Source organism: Larimichthys crocea, chromosome X, assembly GCF_000972845.2.
Source record: "Larimichthys crocea isolate SSNF chromosome X, L_crocea_2.0, whole genome shotgun sequence".
Classification (NCBI taxonomy): Eukaryota; Metazoa; Chordata; class Actinopteri; family Sciaenidae; genus Larimichthys; species Larimichthys crocea.
The window spans coordinates 21,022,060-21,036,934 of record NC_040020.1 but is presented as its reverse complement, the minus strand read 5'-3'; the positions used below and the strand labels follow the sequence as shown (position 1 = coordinate 21,036,934).

Sequence of the window (14,875 nt, the reverse complement as noted above, 5' to 3'; positions counted from 1 at the left end):
TCAATGCGTACTTGTAGACAAATAAGACATTTGTTCATGTTCAGCTGACCTGCTGTGCACTTAATAAAAGGTCCTCCAGCTTAAGCTAGCAATTAATAATAATGAATTAATTGGAGGCGAATACTGTCTTCATTTCCTTGTAATTAGTTCTGAATTACATAGTTCTTTCCAGGAGCTGCCACATGAATTTAAAGTTGGCTGCTTTCTGGGAAATCTGAGAGATGAAGAAGACGAAAATGAAGAAAACAGTGTCTTCATCAAATGTCTCCATTTATTACAGCTGTTATAGCATTTACTAATAGATTCTTTTCCCCCTGAAGCCTGTGAGCATCTTCGCGGTGATGGTGGGTGGACAGACAGGCAGGTCGATATGGATCTCTGAGTCAGGACTTCACACTCCGCTACATACAGATAACCCCCCTCCCTCCCCATCCCTTCATGAGACGTCGTCTCATCAGAAAGACGAAGGCAGAGATGGAGAAAGACGCCAAGAGAGGCAGAAGAGAGGAGGTGGAGAGAGATGGAGAGCTTCACCGTGCCAGACTATTGTTCTCTCTAGTCTTTTTTTTTTGTCTCCTGACTCACTGAGACAAGAAATGCAGCAGATAAAGCAAATAAAGGAAGGCAGCAAAACAGAAGCAGCAGCAGCAGACAGTAAGAAAGATTATTTCAATATCTGTAGAGAGAGACTGTCTGCTGCTCAGGGCTCGTGCTGTGACTCATCTATAATCATTAGCAGTGGTGTCATCTGAGGAGTCATTCGGGCTCCATCTCTGGCCCAGTTCTGGTCCCTGTTACGTCTTTAAAAATGATGTAAAACAAAGATTGTTTTGATTGGATAAGGCCAATACAAATATCCCTGCACACCATCCATCGCGCAATATTACAGATGACTCCCGAGAGATAACACAGTGTACTTCATCTCCAGTGCATCATTATCAGATATTGAAGCAGGGGGGTTGGAAAAACCTGCTCTATGTCACATGACTGACACTGTTAGTGTTGGCCAATCATTATTTTTGATATAGCTCAGATTCAGACTGATTATTCTTTAGTCAAATTACACGACAAAAGACTTAAATGGTCCTTCATGTGGTGTGGCTCAGCAGGCAGATCATCTCTGCCCACGCTACAAATGCCTCCAAACTGATTTGTAAAGCCCTTTTCATCCACCAAATGCCATTTGTTATCAGTGGTGGTAGCTGTGATTCTGGTTTTGGCTGCAGGAGCTGCAAAGCAAGCACAGACTCTGGTTGCCAGGTTTGTACCTTTGAGGCGGATGGTGATGCACTGGCTGAGAGGCTTTCTGACCAGATCCCAGGGGGATAAAGGCAGCTCCTGACCTGGCAACCACTCGGTATCGCCTGGAAGACAGGAGGAGAGGCAGAGACACATTAGAATAGAACAACTGTACACACACACTTGTACAAATAGGTTTATGCACATAAACAAACACAATAAACAAGGAAATGCCAAAGGATTCTGTTGGTTTAAAAAAACAAAACAAAACAATATACAGTACATACATAAATTATATGCATCATGTATCATTTATCTGTGGGTTATCTCTACAGATCTAGTCTATTTCTGCCACACTCTCATGAATACCCAAAAGCATACATACACAGAACATTCCCCTCTAATATATGAAGCAAGAGAAACAGTATGACTACTTCTCTCACAGGATCTCATTAGAGCAAATACACATCACATTAGGACGTGGAAGATGGTGCATCATGAGGTGTTTTAGCAATTAAAATGTATAATACACTTCCTGGAGTGGCACAGGTCCCTACACTACAACAGAGTAGACCCGGTATGAAACTGGAGGATAGAGTTTGAGAAAACAAACACAAATTATATATTTAGTTTGTTTTCTTTCTGTTTTTACCATGAAACTTATCAAACAGTCTCTTTAATGAGAGCGCTGCACCTTAAGGTAAATCATGAGTAGTTTTTTTTATGCTTTCCCGTGAGCACCTGGATGCATCGGCAGCAGTTTTCAGGACAGTTCCTGTTTTCAACTGCATCGCCATGCAACAACTAAACAAAACATATTCATAGTAATGGATTCTAGAGCCAGTTTCCACTCGTGTTTAATATCATACTGACATGATTGAAAACCAGAGGCTTCCTGGAGGAACAAGAATAACTAAATCGCTCTAAAACCCAAATGTCTGTTTTGAAAAGCGGCTCGGCTGTTTAGGTTCTGAAACGTTTTGCTTGTATATGAGACTTTAAGGCTAAACTCAACATCTCATGCTAATCAGTAGAGGTCCGTGCAGCTTCTTTTGGGCCACATCATTCCCTCCACAGAAAAACAAGTGAGTCAGTGCACACTGCTGCCCATGGGATGATGTGAAACAAGCTGCCAGGTGCTTGCAGGTCACAGAAGATGAGAAACGTGCTGTGCTGACTACAACTCAGTCTTCTTAAGTCCCGGCCCTTTACAATCTGTGCTCCAATAACCATTGAGCAACCTTTCAAATTGCTTCTCCTACAAGATTTTAGCGATAGAATGACCCAACAATGGCTACTCTGCCATTGACTGGTGTGTATCTGTTGCCTTCGTTGGGTTGATTAGGTTTATGATGAGTGAGAATATTAGGGTAAGCCAATCAGAGGCAGAGCAGGGCAGTCATCCCAAGTCTAGCACATGGCATATCAGTACAGGAAAGGAGAAAGTTGGTTCCTTTGGGTAAATTGCTCAACTATTATTAGACCACAGAGCCAAAAAGACGGGATTTCGCAAGGTTCAATTCTAGTATTATCCAGATCCCCTTAGATCAGATCAGCAGGAAGCGTAGTCTGGGTTTGAATGAATCGAATTGCTTTGAAGGATGTTTAGAACACTAACTGAATAAAAATAAAAGGAAGTTTCTGCTTGACCTGGAAGCTGAACAGAGAGAGATGTCACAGAGTGACAGTACAGTATACTTTGTACTTTAACACACCAGGAACATATTCAGCTTTTGCAGAGAGTTTTCAATATATTGCTGCGTGCAGTAACACAAATTATTATATTTATTCAACAGTTCATATTTTTAAAAGACACCACATGCTGTAGAATTTTACACTTTTCAAATAAATTGGCATTTCTACATGCTGTAGAATTTTACACTTTTCAAATAAATTGGCATTTCTACAGAAGGGCTGATGGTTCAGCAAGAAGCTCAGATAGATGACTCAAACCAGCAGTTTTAAAAAAAAAGGGCAGACAGCTCCAGACTCTACAGTGAGGTCACAAAGCCTCCACGAGAAGGGGTTCAATTCCGCATAGGTGAATTACGGCAGAGCTTCTCTCGAAGTCCCCATTTGTCCTGAAAAGTTACCAAACTATTGCACTTGTGTTTCATCCCCAGAAGAGGCTGTTAAAGAAAAATGTTTTTTCTCACTAATTGAACCTCCAACTTTTTGAAAAATGAACCCTCACGCTGAACTTTCTACAAAGAACTAAATCTTCATCTACTGAAAGAAGTGAGCGCAGAGTAAAAATGTCATTAAAGCAGAAGTTGCTGCCTGTATTCCCACTGGAACCAACCGTGCTGAATAATCAATGCCCATCAGAACTTCTAGAGGCCAATCTTCAAATTGCTTGTTTTATCTAACCAGGAGAGCTGCAGCGACCATTTATTTTTATTAGTAATCAATCGTTTCATTTGTAAATCACTAGAAACTGTGAAAGATAACGTTATCAAATGTCCCTTTTTGTCTCAACAACGGTCCAAAACAACAAGTTGCAGATACATTTTCTGTTGAATGATTGATTAATCGACTAATCATTGCAGTTTTACAGTCACATTTAGCACAAACGGCCAGTATGTAGGATTTAGTGGGATCTAGCTGTGTAGTTACGGACTGTAACCACTTTCATTCATCCTCACGTTAGTCCCTAAGTAGAACCTAAGTTCAGTTTTTCTGGTCTGAGCTACATAGTGCATCATAAAAAATTATCCGTTCAGTGACTCAGGTCATTGTTTCAGCTCAAACATGTTTTCAAAGTTTTCTGTGCTGCTTTTATCTCGGTCTTATTAAGGGACGTTTCCTGGATAAATAAAGCTACAGTATAAATCAAAGCTGTTGCTGATCAACTAATTGATTCATTGACTACAGGGTTAAGCACTGATTGAAACGTGTCGGACACTGTACTAGCTTGTCATCAAACAGCATGGATCAAGTGAGAATTCCCACTGAGAGTCCTGAGCGGCACACACACTGAGGATATTGGGAAATATAGGCTGAAAAGCCGAGGCAAATGAGACGCACATGCAGACGCACAGACAGACACCAGCCAGACACCAAAGAGTGTCTGGATGTCTGCAGTTTGATCCCGGGTTGACACAGCAGACAGACATTTTCTCCTAAATTGGCATCTTCCTCATCTTCTCCCCATCCCCCTCATTCATTATGCATCCCTCCTACGCTAGTGCTTCCTTTTATTATCAACCCCAAAACACACACACACACACACCAGTCTCTTTACGTGCTGTGTGTAAAAGACAGTAACAGTGTGAGACAGCAAACGTGACACAAAAATGGAATAATGGACAAACAGGAGGAAGAGAGAGAAGTAGCTGTTGCACATTGATTTCCTTGTTATCAGTCTGTGTTTCAGACAGACCTGCACTGCAACACACACACGTAATTCTAACCCTAAAGCGACCTCGAGATGAAGATAACAAGCACACACTGATGACATTTGATCATCAGAAAAAGAAAAAAGAAAAAAAAAAGACCCCGGAGCAACATATGCACCGACAGATTAATTATTCATGATTCAAAGAGAAAGAAAAACAGTATCATGTGTGAAGCTCTGACCAGCAGCCAAACACACACCGTCTCATCTGACACCGCACGTCTTGTTACAGCTGAACAGACGGGAAGCAGCGACACATCAAACTGTAGAGCTTAAACTGGTTACAACCAGTCAGTAATGTTCAATAACATTACAATAACTGAGACAGAGTTGAATGACACTGAGAAAACAACATTTCACAGTGCTTTTGACTCAATATATCAATATAGGGATGACTTCACAGTGTGTCAGATTTAGGGAAGTGCGGCAGAAATTGAATATAATATGCATAACTATGTTTTCTAAGAATTGTTTCTGTTTTTTACCTCAGAATAAGCCACAATTATACCATAAAGTTTCTACAGTGGCCCAGAATGGACAAAACAACTGGCTCTAGACAGGACCTTTCACGTTTTTTGCGCCTGTTACAGCCGCCATAGGTTCTCTTTTGCACCAGGAAGGAGAGAGTGAAATGCGGGAGCTGCAATCAGCAACTGCCTACTAGATGGCACAAAGTCCTGCAAACTGGACCTTTAATAAAAGAAGTCAAATCAAATCAAATCAATTTTATTTGTATAGCCCAAAGTCACAAAATACATTTGCCTCAGAGGGCTTTACAATCTGTACAGGGAGTGAGACCCGCTGTCCTTAGACCCTCGGTTCGAGTGAGGAAAAACTTGCCCACAAAAGTATGTGGGAAGAAGTATGACTGAAAATGTCTTATTGTGATTACTTTTTGAAAAGATGCAATTATTCTTTAATGATTATTGAGCCACAGGAACTCTTTTTTTGGAGATGTGTTTCTGTAATGTGAAAAGGGTTGGATTAGACTTCGGTCTCATTTTTTCTTGCCTAGAGAACAACATAAGTTATACTTGGCTCAGTCCATCACACTCTCACTCAGTTGCCAGTTTATGAAGAACACCTAGTTAATACCAATGCACTTTAATACAACAGCTTCAGTCCTGCATTCATGAAGTTTAAACTGTTTCAGAGAGGCTTCAAGTGATGCTGGTTTCTAAAACGTTGAGCCCATATTTATTATTAAAGCCAAATAATTAAGCATCAACACATCAACATATGGCTGTGATTTCCTGAATAGGTATAAGGACTTGTCTTGTAGTTTACCATCATAGGAGGACTAAAGACAGTTGGATATTTTTTCTATAAAAAAAGTTAGTGATTACCAACTAATCAGTTCATGGACTAATTGCTATGTGATAGCCATAAACACGTAAACACGGCTGTTTACAAGAGCCGTCTAAGGTGGCCGCTGCAGGCTACCTTATACGGAGCAGGCTCCTATACGTTACAGACCATTGATTTAAAGAGAGCTCGGTTCTCACTGCACAAACAGGAGCTGGCATCATAAACCTGTAGGTAAACAGAGCGAGAGACAACAGTGGACTGCTGCCAACAAGATGCATGCTTCTCTTTATCGCATTTAGGTGCCGTCAGCTACAGTAAGCGAACAGGCACATGCTCAGAGTAAACAAAGAGTTGCAGCTTAAACATCAACAGACAGATGTACTTAATCTCTTAAGCTTCTGGCTCAATCTGTCCTTCCTGCCCACAGAGGTCACTTAGGAAGGAGGGAGGATTATCAAGGAGATAATAAAAGTAATATATAATGAAGGAGAGACACGAGAAAGACAGGATTCAAGAAAGATTAGGAGGGAAGGACGAGGGCGACAAGACAAGGGAAGGTATGAGTGACAGAGATATGAGAAAGAAGGAAAGCAAGAGATGGGCAGAGGAAGGAGTAAAGGGTGGAGAAGGGACAGAAAGGACAAGAAAGAGAGTCCTCACCTATAAGAATGGAGGCAATACTGGTAGGGCTGAGGCCCAGTGGTGGGCGTTGCGCCTCCTCCCTGGCAGTCTGAGATTCTCCACAGAGAGTCTGGAGGTAGGAAGTGAAGGTGTGGCTGAGGGTGGAGCTCAGCTGAGACCAACGCATCGACCGGTCCACTGACACTCTGCCCAGCACCAACTGGCTGCTGGTGACGCCCTTCGCTTCGTCCTCCAGGGCCTCCACGGGACACATGGACCCCGCCCCGCCTCCACCGGAGCACTGGAGGTGCACCAGGACCCGGTACAAGTCTGGAGGAAGAAGAAAGGAATCGAGGGGGAGAGGAAAAGTCTTCAGAATCATGAAATAATGTCCATGTAATAGTGATTTAGTGTTAAACTTTGCAATTATTGGAGCCAGTTTGGAGCCAATCAAGGATTTTCTTTAATGGATCAGTACAGGAAGTGATTGTCTTATATAGAATAATCTCAAGATAATAATTTATAAGGGACTTCAAGCTAAATTAAATAATATGTCTATCTAGATATCTAGTTCAGCCTCTTAGAGAATATTAACAGATTTATTACACTGGTTCAGGAGACTCATCACTCAGGTTCCTGGAGAAAATGTGGTTCCCGGGAAGCGAACCATTATCACTTGTTCTGGACCTGTCCAAATGTAAATGTTTTCTGGCTTAAGATCTACACAGAATTAGTGACGATGCTTCAGTTGGGATGAACTACTTGTTGGGTTTCTACCTAACATCTGCAAATATTCAAACAAAACACCTGTTTGGTATACGGAGAGCAGCTGCTAGAAAAGCAATTACAAAATAATGGCTTAAGCCAGACGGCCCATCTGTGGTGGAATGGTATGATATTATCTATGAAATCTGTAATGGAAAGAATCACCTTCTCCCTGAGACTGTAGGATTAAATTTAAATTTGAGAAAACTGACCCTGAAACATCTCTCTTATGTTCAACTTTTTCTGATTTTTTTCCCCTCTTTCTGTCTCATTTTTTGTGTTAAATAACCACCCATGTTCTGTTTATATTTGTTTGTTTTATAAAAATGTGTAAAGTTGGATCGACTTCTAATATTATAAAGTAATACTAACTGTGTAAAGTGCTTATAATATGTGATTCCAAATAAATAAATAAAAAATAACAGCTGCATGTTTTTCATCCAACACCAGTAATTAGTAAAAACAGTGAATAGAGCTCTTTAAATAGCTTTAAATACAATGGACCTTTAGGTTATGATAATAAAATTGATACTGGAGTTGTAGATAGTTATTTAACGGTAATTACCTTGTTATTTACAGTGATCAGTAGTTTACAATCGATTAGGACCGTTTTATGTAATAAATCTCCATGTTGCAGTTTATTATAATATTTCATGCTGTATTTGTTAAAAGAAAACAAAATGACTGAGCGGTGCTTCAATGAACTACAGTTTAGAGAGAAACGAAAACAGCGTCGACGATGATTGACACATCTAACAAACCACTGTGAAAGATTGCACTGTCCCTGATTCATATTGTCACTATGTCCGTAACTCAAACACTGTGATCTCAGCATGTGGACATCTATCCCAACCTGTCTGATCGGTTGGACTGCTTGTGTTGCGGATGTTGTTACAAAGTTGGACTGTGTTCAATTATTTCATCAGCGCCATGTCCCCAAATCAACAAAAGGTCAGTAAAGTTATATTGTGACCCGGAAGACTGATAGAAAATTCATCCTTCAAGGGAAAATTTGACATTTTTCAACCTGGACCTTATTCAGTTTTTGTTTTAAAGGACTAATGGGGGCAACAAGTTTTAAATCTGGTTCAGCATTGAGTGAGAGTACTTCAGTCTGCAGCCACAAAACAGGCTACAAATATATTTCTTGTGGGCAATTACACACTGTCAAATATGTCTATTAAAAGTGCTTGTTTTTTCTCCTGACCGACTCAGATTATTATACGTGTCTGACCACACAGCCCTGCAGAGAAATCAAAGGTTCTCTGTTCCTTTCGCTTGATCCACTCTGTGTCTAACCGGGTCTCGCTCAAGGACATGTCTTGTTATTAAATCTCGGGTGAGGTGAGGTGAGGCAAGTTTGTTCCGCTGGAGTATAAAAGTGTAGTTTAGTGTTATGTAAAAGATCTTCAATGTCAGGGCTGAATATTTAGACGATTTCATAATGGGAATGAGGGCATTTCATTTGAGGTGCTGCCTGTACTTATTTGAGCTGGAGTATACAGATAAGACTACAAAGTGAAGATCCCAAAAGGACAGAGAGAGAAAGAGAGAGACAGCTCCTGTGGGTGGGAGGAGATTTCACAGACCGGATCAAGCAAAAGCTACAGAAAACGTTACATTTTTCTGTAGGGTCCTTTCCATAATCTTGTCAGACACTGTCACACATCGCAAGGTTTTACACTGAAGCCTGTTCTGTGGCTTCAGGCTGCAGAATTATCAATACAATTCTCAAAACTGAACCAAATTCAAAACTTGCTGTCCACATTAGTCACACAGGAAAATAAGGCTGGAAAATACAGAAGTTTAAATCCATGTGCGAACATACACACACAGACACACAGACACACTCACTCACGGAGGTTTTCAAGTAGATCTTTGCAGTCATCAGTTGCCACGTCATGTATGGTGCGATTGCACTTATCCCTCCTCTCGATGTCCTGTTCACTGTGGCTGCAGAGCACCTCCAGACACTCCTACACACACACACACACACACACACACACACACACAGATCACAATTTGATAACAAGACAAAAAGACTAGTTACCTTTATAAACATGTACAATAAAATAACAAAGGATGTGTAACCATGCACATCAAGTATTTCTGCAACAAAGGCTTTGGTGTGTGTGTGTGTGTGTGTGTGTGTGTGTGTGTGTGTGTGTGTGTGTGTGTGTGTGTGTGTGTGTGTTGTGGAAGCATGCATCCACGAGTGCTGTTCATTTATATTCAAGTCACACTCTCAGTCTAGTCTGGTGTCTCCTGCATTCGTTAAAGCTGAGCAGGGTGTTTCAGCCACCAAGGTCAGCTGTCCCATTAGCCTGCCACTGTGGAGACTGATGGCGGGGCTGGACACAGTGGAAGACAGAATGGATTCATGATAAGTGTATATTAAGAGTCTGTGTAGTGTACACATATACACAGACACAGTTCTGTAAATCTGTAGTGAAAGCTAAAGGAGCTTGACCTGTCTGTGAATGTAGAACCACTGGCATTAAAGCCGCTAAACAATGTTTGGCCACAAGGGGACAGGAGACACACACTGGGCTAACAGAGCAGCATTAGTTTTAATTTAGATCTTCTCCATTTGATGAATGTGAAGGCAGTTTTCTGGATCGCATGTTTTGGTGGCTTTTTCGCACCTTGAGGCCCAGGGCGGCAGCCATGTGTGCAGCAGTCCAGCCATCATTATTGGCCTGGTTCAGCAGGGCAGCAGGCAGAGCCAGGGTGGCGGGGGGGTCAGGGGTCACAGTGGGGTCACCCCGAGTTGGGTGGCAGAGGAGGAGACGAAGCATGTCCACGTGTCCCGAACGCACCGCCGCGTGGAGGGGCATGCAGCCGTCCTGCAGGAAGACAAAGGTGAATTGACAACCTTCTCAGCTGCGTCCATCAACTTATCATACACGCGATATTCATACTGCAGGTGTCAGTGTTCTCTGTGCTGCACGTTCAGCCTGTCCTCTCTTAAACCAAGCTCCTCTGTGTTAAATCATTACGTTTGACTCAACACACTGGCCAACATTTTCTGCGGTCTAAAAATAAACCTGTGCTCAAGAGGTCAGATATGCTATAGAGACTGTGGCAGCTCTTTGGCTCAGCAGGGAAGCCAGGCTAAATGTAGAACAAAGCAGGTAACTAAATATAGGGTCTCATCACATGCTGCCATGGCAACTAACTAATGGGTTCCTATGGTTACCATGGAGACCCCAGGAAGCCCATGCATCAATAAAGCTTGCACCAATCAAGACAACTCGAACCCTTAACAGGAAGCAGAGTGAAAGTGTGAAACAATGACGAGTGACACAGTGCGAGAAACACCACAGCAAAGCCAACGTAATACATTCATTACCTAGTATTTGCTCATATAGTCTAAAAAAATGCATTCAAATTCATAATAATAAAATAAAAAAATAGTGAAAATCAGCAAAAGTCTCGAGCATGTGGCGGTAACTAATGTAAGAGCCAAAAAAATCTTAATTGCAAAGTTACAGTCATGTGTCTTCATTTCATTTTATTCCCTCTATTTTATTATAATAATATCAAATGGAAATAAACAATCATCAAGAAATTCTTATTCTTTTTAAAATTAAAGATCAAATCTGTGATACCTCTGTGGCACAGACTCACCGTGGTGGTGCGTGAGCGGTCGGCTCCGGCGTTCAGCAGGACCTGGACACAGTCCAGCCTGCCGGCCTCACAGGCAAGGAAGAGGGGAGTCTGTCCCCCCGCCGCCGCAAAATCCACAGCAGCTCCTGCAGCCAGCAGCACCTCCACACCGCTGGGGGACGGGGACAACGTTACCAAACATATACAAACAAACTTATAATGATGTACATATGAAGTCATAAGGACTCATTTGGAAGTCTGAACAATACATTGGTGGTCAATAACGTTTGTGATTTTAACTGTTATTTGTTGTGACATGCCCCATTATAATGCAGTAAACAGACTGAGTCTGAGTAGACGTGTTTTTCAACTTTATCTCACTGAAGTCAAGGATTAAAATTAGGTGCACGTTAATTAAAGATATTGGTGTCATCTATATCAGTGTGCATGTGGGCTGATGCCAGAGCAATAAAAGTGCTATAAACTGAAGAAATAAATGTTTTAGTCATGCATTTTCATCTTAACCTACCTTCAAGTTTCATATATTTTTCTGAATTTGTCTATAAATTGTCTACTATAATACTTAGTTTACAGTATTTGCAGTCATCTAACAATAATAATAACAACTTTCTTTAACAAGATGAAGTGCTTTTACGAAGGCAACAAGAGAAATCGTTAGAAAAATATGTTTAATAATAACACACACACACACACACACACACACACACACACACACACACACACACACACTCTCTGAGCAGCACCTGTTCAAAGACAAGGGAAGACATCAATCAGCCCTAAGAGAGCAGATCATCTGAGGAAAACTGAGCTCGACTGCAAAGGCGACCACTGAGTCACAACCCCTGCAAAAACTGTTAACCCCATAAAATAAACTCTCAGTGTGGGTCGGTGTGTGTGTGTCAGTGTGGGGGTATGTGTTTGCGAATGTGTGTGTGTGTGTGTGTGTGTGTGTGTCAGCATGCCTTCTGGATATTCCCTCTCTATTAATAACACTGTGATCAGATATTACAACACTGCACATTCCCCAGCTGGTCCTGGACATCGTGTTTTTGGCAACATCGACACACAAACACACAGCTGACAGAGCCTCTCTGAGGTTTCGCCCCACCGATACATCGGGATCAATACGTGTGATCAGAAGGAGTGTAGGAGCAGATGCTTCCCTTGTTGTAAATAATTAATAATGAGAGCTCTGGTGACGTTTGAGGAGAGGAAATGAAGTCAGTGACATCGGCACAGTTGAAGTCATGAACTGGGATTATTTTAGCTGTGGGAAATCACCCCATAAAGTCTCACAAGTGATGCAGAACTAGTCTGGACCTGACAGTCTGCACTGTAAGCCACAAAGCCACCAGTTGATACTACGCAGACATGCTGGCACTGCTTTTGGCACCGTAACCCAATATGGTTACCGGCATCAGTCTAGCGGTCACATTTCACACATGGGAGGTTCCAGCTGTGCTCGGCTCGCAGCGAAATGTGATGAGTCACTAACATCATCAGAATCACTAACATTTACTGTGATACACGAAAACAGAGGTCAAGTGCCCGAAATGTGAGTCAGGAAGGTATCCAGCTAACACTTAGCCTGTTGGAACATGACACCATGATACTTTTGGTTATCTGTGTATTCTGAGGAGAAGACTTGGTTTTTAGTTAAGGATTGAATTACTGTCCATGTCTCTTGATCGAAGCTCGCTTTCTCCCTCTCTCAAACGATTGGATGTGCAGCAAATTAAATTTCTTTGTGTCTCTGTTTTGCAGCGTAAATTGCGAGTCAGACTCAGATTCAGAAACTGGTATAGAAATGAACAAATCCAGAACACAACAGGCAGAGTGTCAGAGTTTAGTCTGTGAATCCACCTGGACAGTCTCAGTTTCAGACATTTCAGGCTGACTGTGGAGGTTTGACCGTTCTGGCGGCTGCAGTGTGACATCTGGCTAAATTTTTTTTCTTCTTCTAAAAGTTAGATCCGGTTCAACTTATTCACTGCAGGTTGCTCCGCTTTTGGCAGACACTAGTGCTGCAGTCACTACCCAGACTGATGAAACAGTTAGCTCATTAACTGATGAGACAATCGGTGGAAAAAATATGCAAAACTAAATTTTGACAATTAATTACATTTAACAGGTCCCGCCTCTCAAATGTGACGATTTTCTTTCTGTTTGATGTGATCCTGAATTAAATATCTTTTGGACTGCTGGTCTGAAGATGCTAGTTTATAAATCTGAATTGGCATCTTTTATTATTTAGACGAATCTGATATTTTAAATAATTCACTACTTCATAGAAAAAACTGAGGTTGGTCAGGTCAGGATATGCTCCAACTCCATCTCATGGATGAACTACATCCCAAGGATCATTATAAAATATTTAAAAGATGCAGGTTAGGCCTTGGGAAAGGAATGAAAGTGTTATTCTAGTCCATCATACTCCATATATTGTTCTGCATTCTCCCAGTGTAGATTCAGGTTAGGCTCATAGCTGTGGGTTAGTCATGTAGTGGTTTCAGTTACTCTAAGTCTCTGGGGAATGACAGGAAGTAGGAAGGGAAATAAAAAAAAAAACGTGGAGTGTGTGTGTGTGTGTGTGTGTTTTAGGTGAGGACGGAGGAGTTCCAGCACAAGAGGGAGATGCTCATGAGCTCACCTGCTGTGGCCGTGGGCGGCAGCAAAGTGTAAAGGCGTGAATCCATTTTCATCCGTTACATCAGCAGGTGATCCTGAAGACAGCAGCAGCTTCACACATTCTGACAGAGAAACACAGATAATAACGTTGAAGGCGTCTGAAAATTAACTGCGTCAGAGAAAATAGACACAAAAACACACTCACACATAGCAGAGCCGAGTAACCCATTTCTTCTGTTGCCATGGATACTGTAACTAGTGTAGTAGATATAGTACTGTGGGCAAAATCCTCCGAAATTTGTGTAAGTCGATTTATGAAAGAGCTTTCTATGAATCACGTCGTAGCATACGCTGCCATCAAAGATCATGTGTTGTTTTTGAAAAGTGCCGTTTTGTTAATGTAGCTTCTGTTCCAGCTGCCTCGGCCTGGATTTGATTTCAGTGGTGCTTCTAAAAAGATGAAACATGAAACAGTGCAGCTTTTTCATCTGTTCAATATTTTGAAATAAATATCTGCTTCTCAACTGGAGAGCAAAATTTCAGCCTTCTCGTAACAGCAATAATAGTCTCAACTGCTACGGTTCCCATTACAGCCACGGTCTTTTATCTTTTTTAATACGACAACTTGTCTAAAATTTCATCTCCAGTACATTCATCTTAGAATATGAACAGAAACCCCCAAGAACATCTTTCAGCTTTTCATAAAAAAAACAAAAAACAAAAAAAACAACCTTTATGAAGAATTACACTCAACATTAAAAGAAGTGAGGCAGGACTTCAGCTCTCTGCTGCATGTGACATCAACCCAGACAGGAATAGTTTTACATGTACACTCCATTAGGTGCAATCTAATGTGCTTCAATACAACAGCTCTGCTATGAAATATAATAATGTTCCGTTTTGATTGACAGTCAGAGAGGTATAAATTTAACCATGCTTCATTGAGGTTGTGGTTTGCAGTGGTGTTAAACTGGACAGCGTTATATTAAGAGGTGGTTGTTAATATTTTGGCTACTGCATTTATATACATAAGTGGGCCATAATATTAGAAACACCTGTCAGTACAATGCACTCCAGTACAACACCACCACACACTACAACTTCACTGATGAATGAGATTTTTATTTTTATTTTTTTATAAAAAATAAATAAAATAAAAATTAAAAAAACTGAAGTCAACATTTTGTAAAGTTGTGCTGTTGGACAACCATTGTCCAGTAAAAATAGAAATACATTTCTCTATCATTATGCAAATCTTTGAGGTGAACAGGGCTCAGACAATCGGAT

At 41.2% G+C, this 14,875-nt stretch overlaps 1 protein-coding gene across 1 annotated transcript in view; it reads right to left on the bottom strand.

The window, feature by feature from the left end:
* Positions 1-14,875, bottom strand: part of cttnbp2 (cortactin binding protein 2) — a 91,346-nt gene that overhangs the window by 14,524 nt on the left and 61,947 nt on the right. Inside the window, exons 6-11 of the mRNA XM_010739159.3 lie at positions 13,611-13,710; positions 10,961-11,111; positions 9,976-10,176; positions 9,189-9,306; positions 6,605-6,895; positions 1,269-1,364 (exon numbers count right to left, since the gene is read on the bottom strand). Coding sequence (XP_010737461.3) covers positions 1,269-1,364; positions 6,605-6,895; positions 9,189-9,306; positions 9,976-10,176; positions 10,961-11,111; positions 13,611-13,710 — 957 coding nt within the window. The remainder of the gene's footprint in view (positions 1-1,268; positions 1,365-6,604; positions 6,896-9,188; positions 9,307-9,975; positions 10,177-10,960; positions 11,112-13,610; positions 13,711-14,875) is intronic.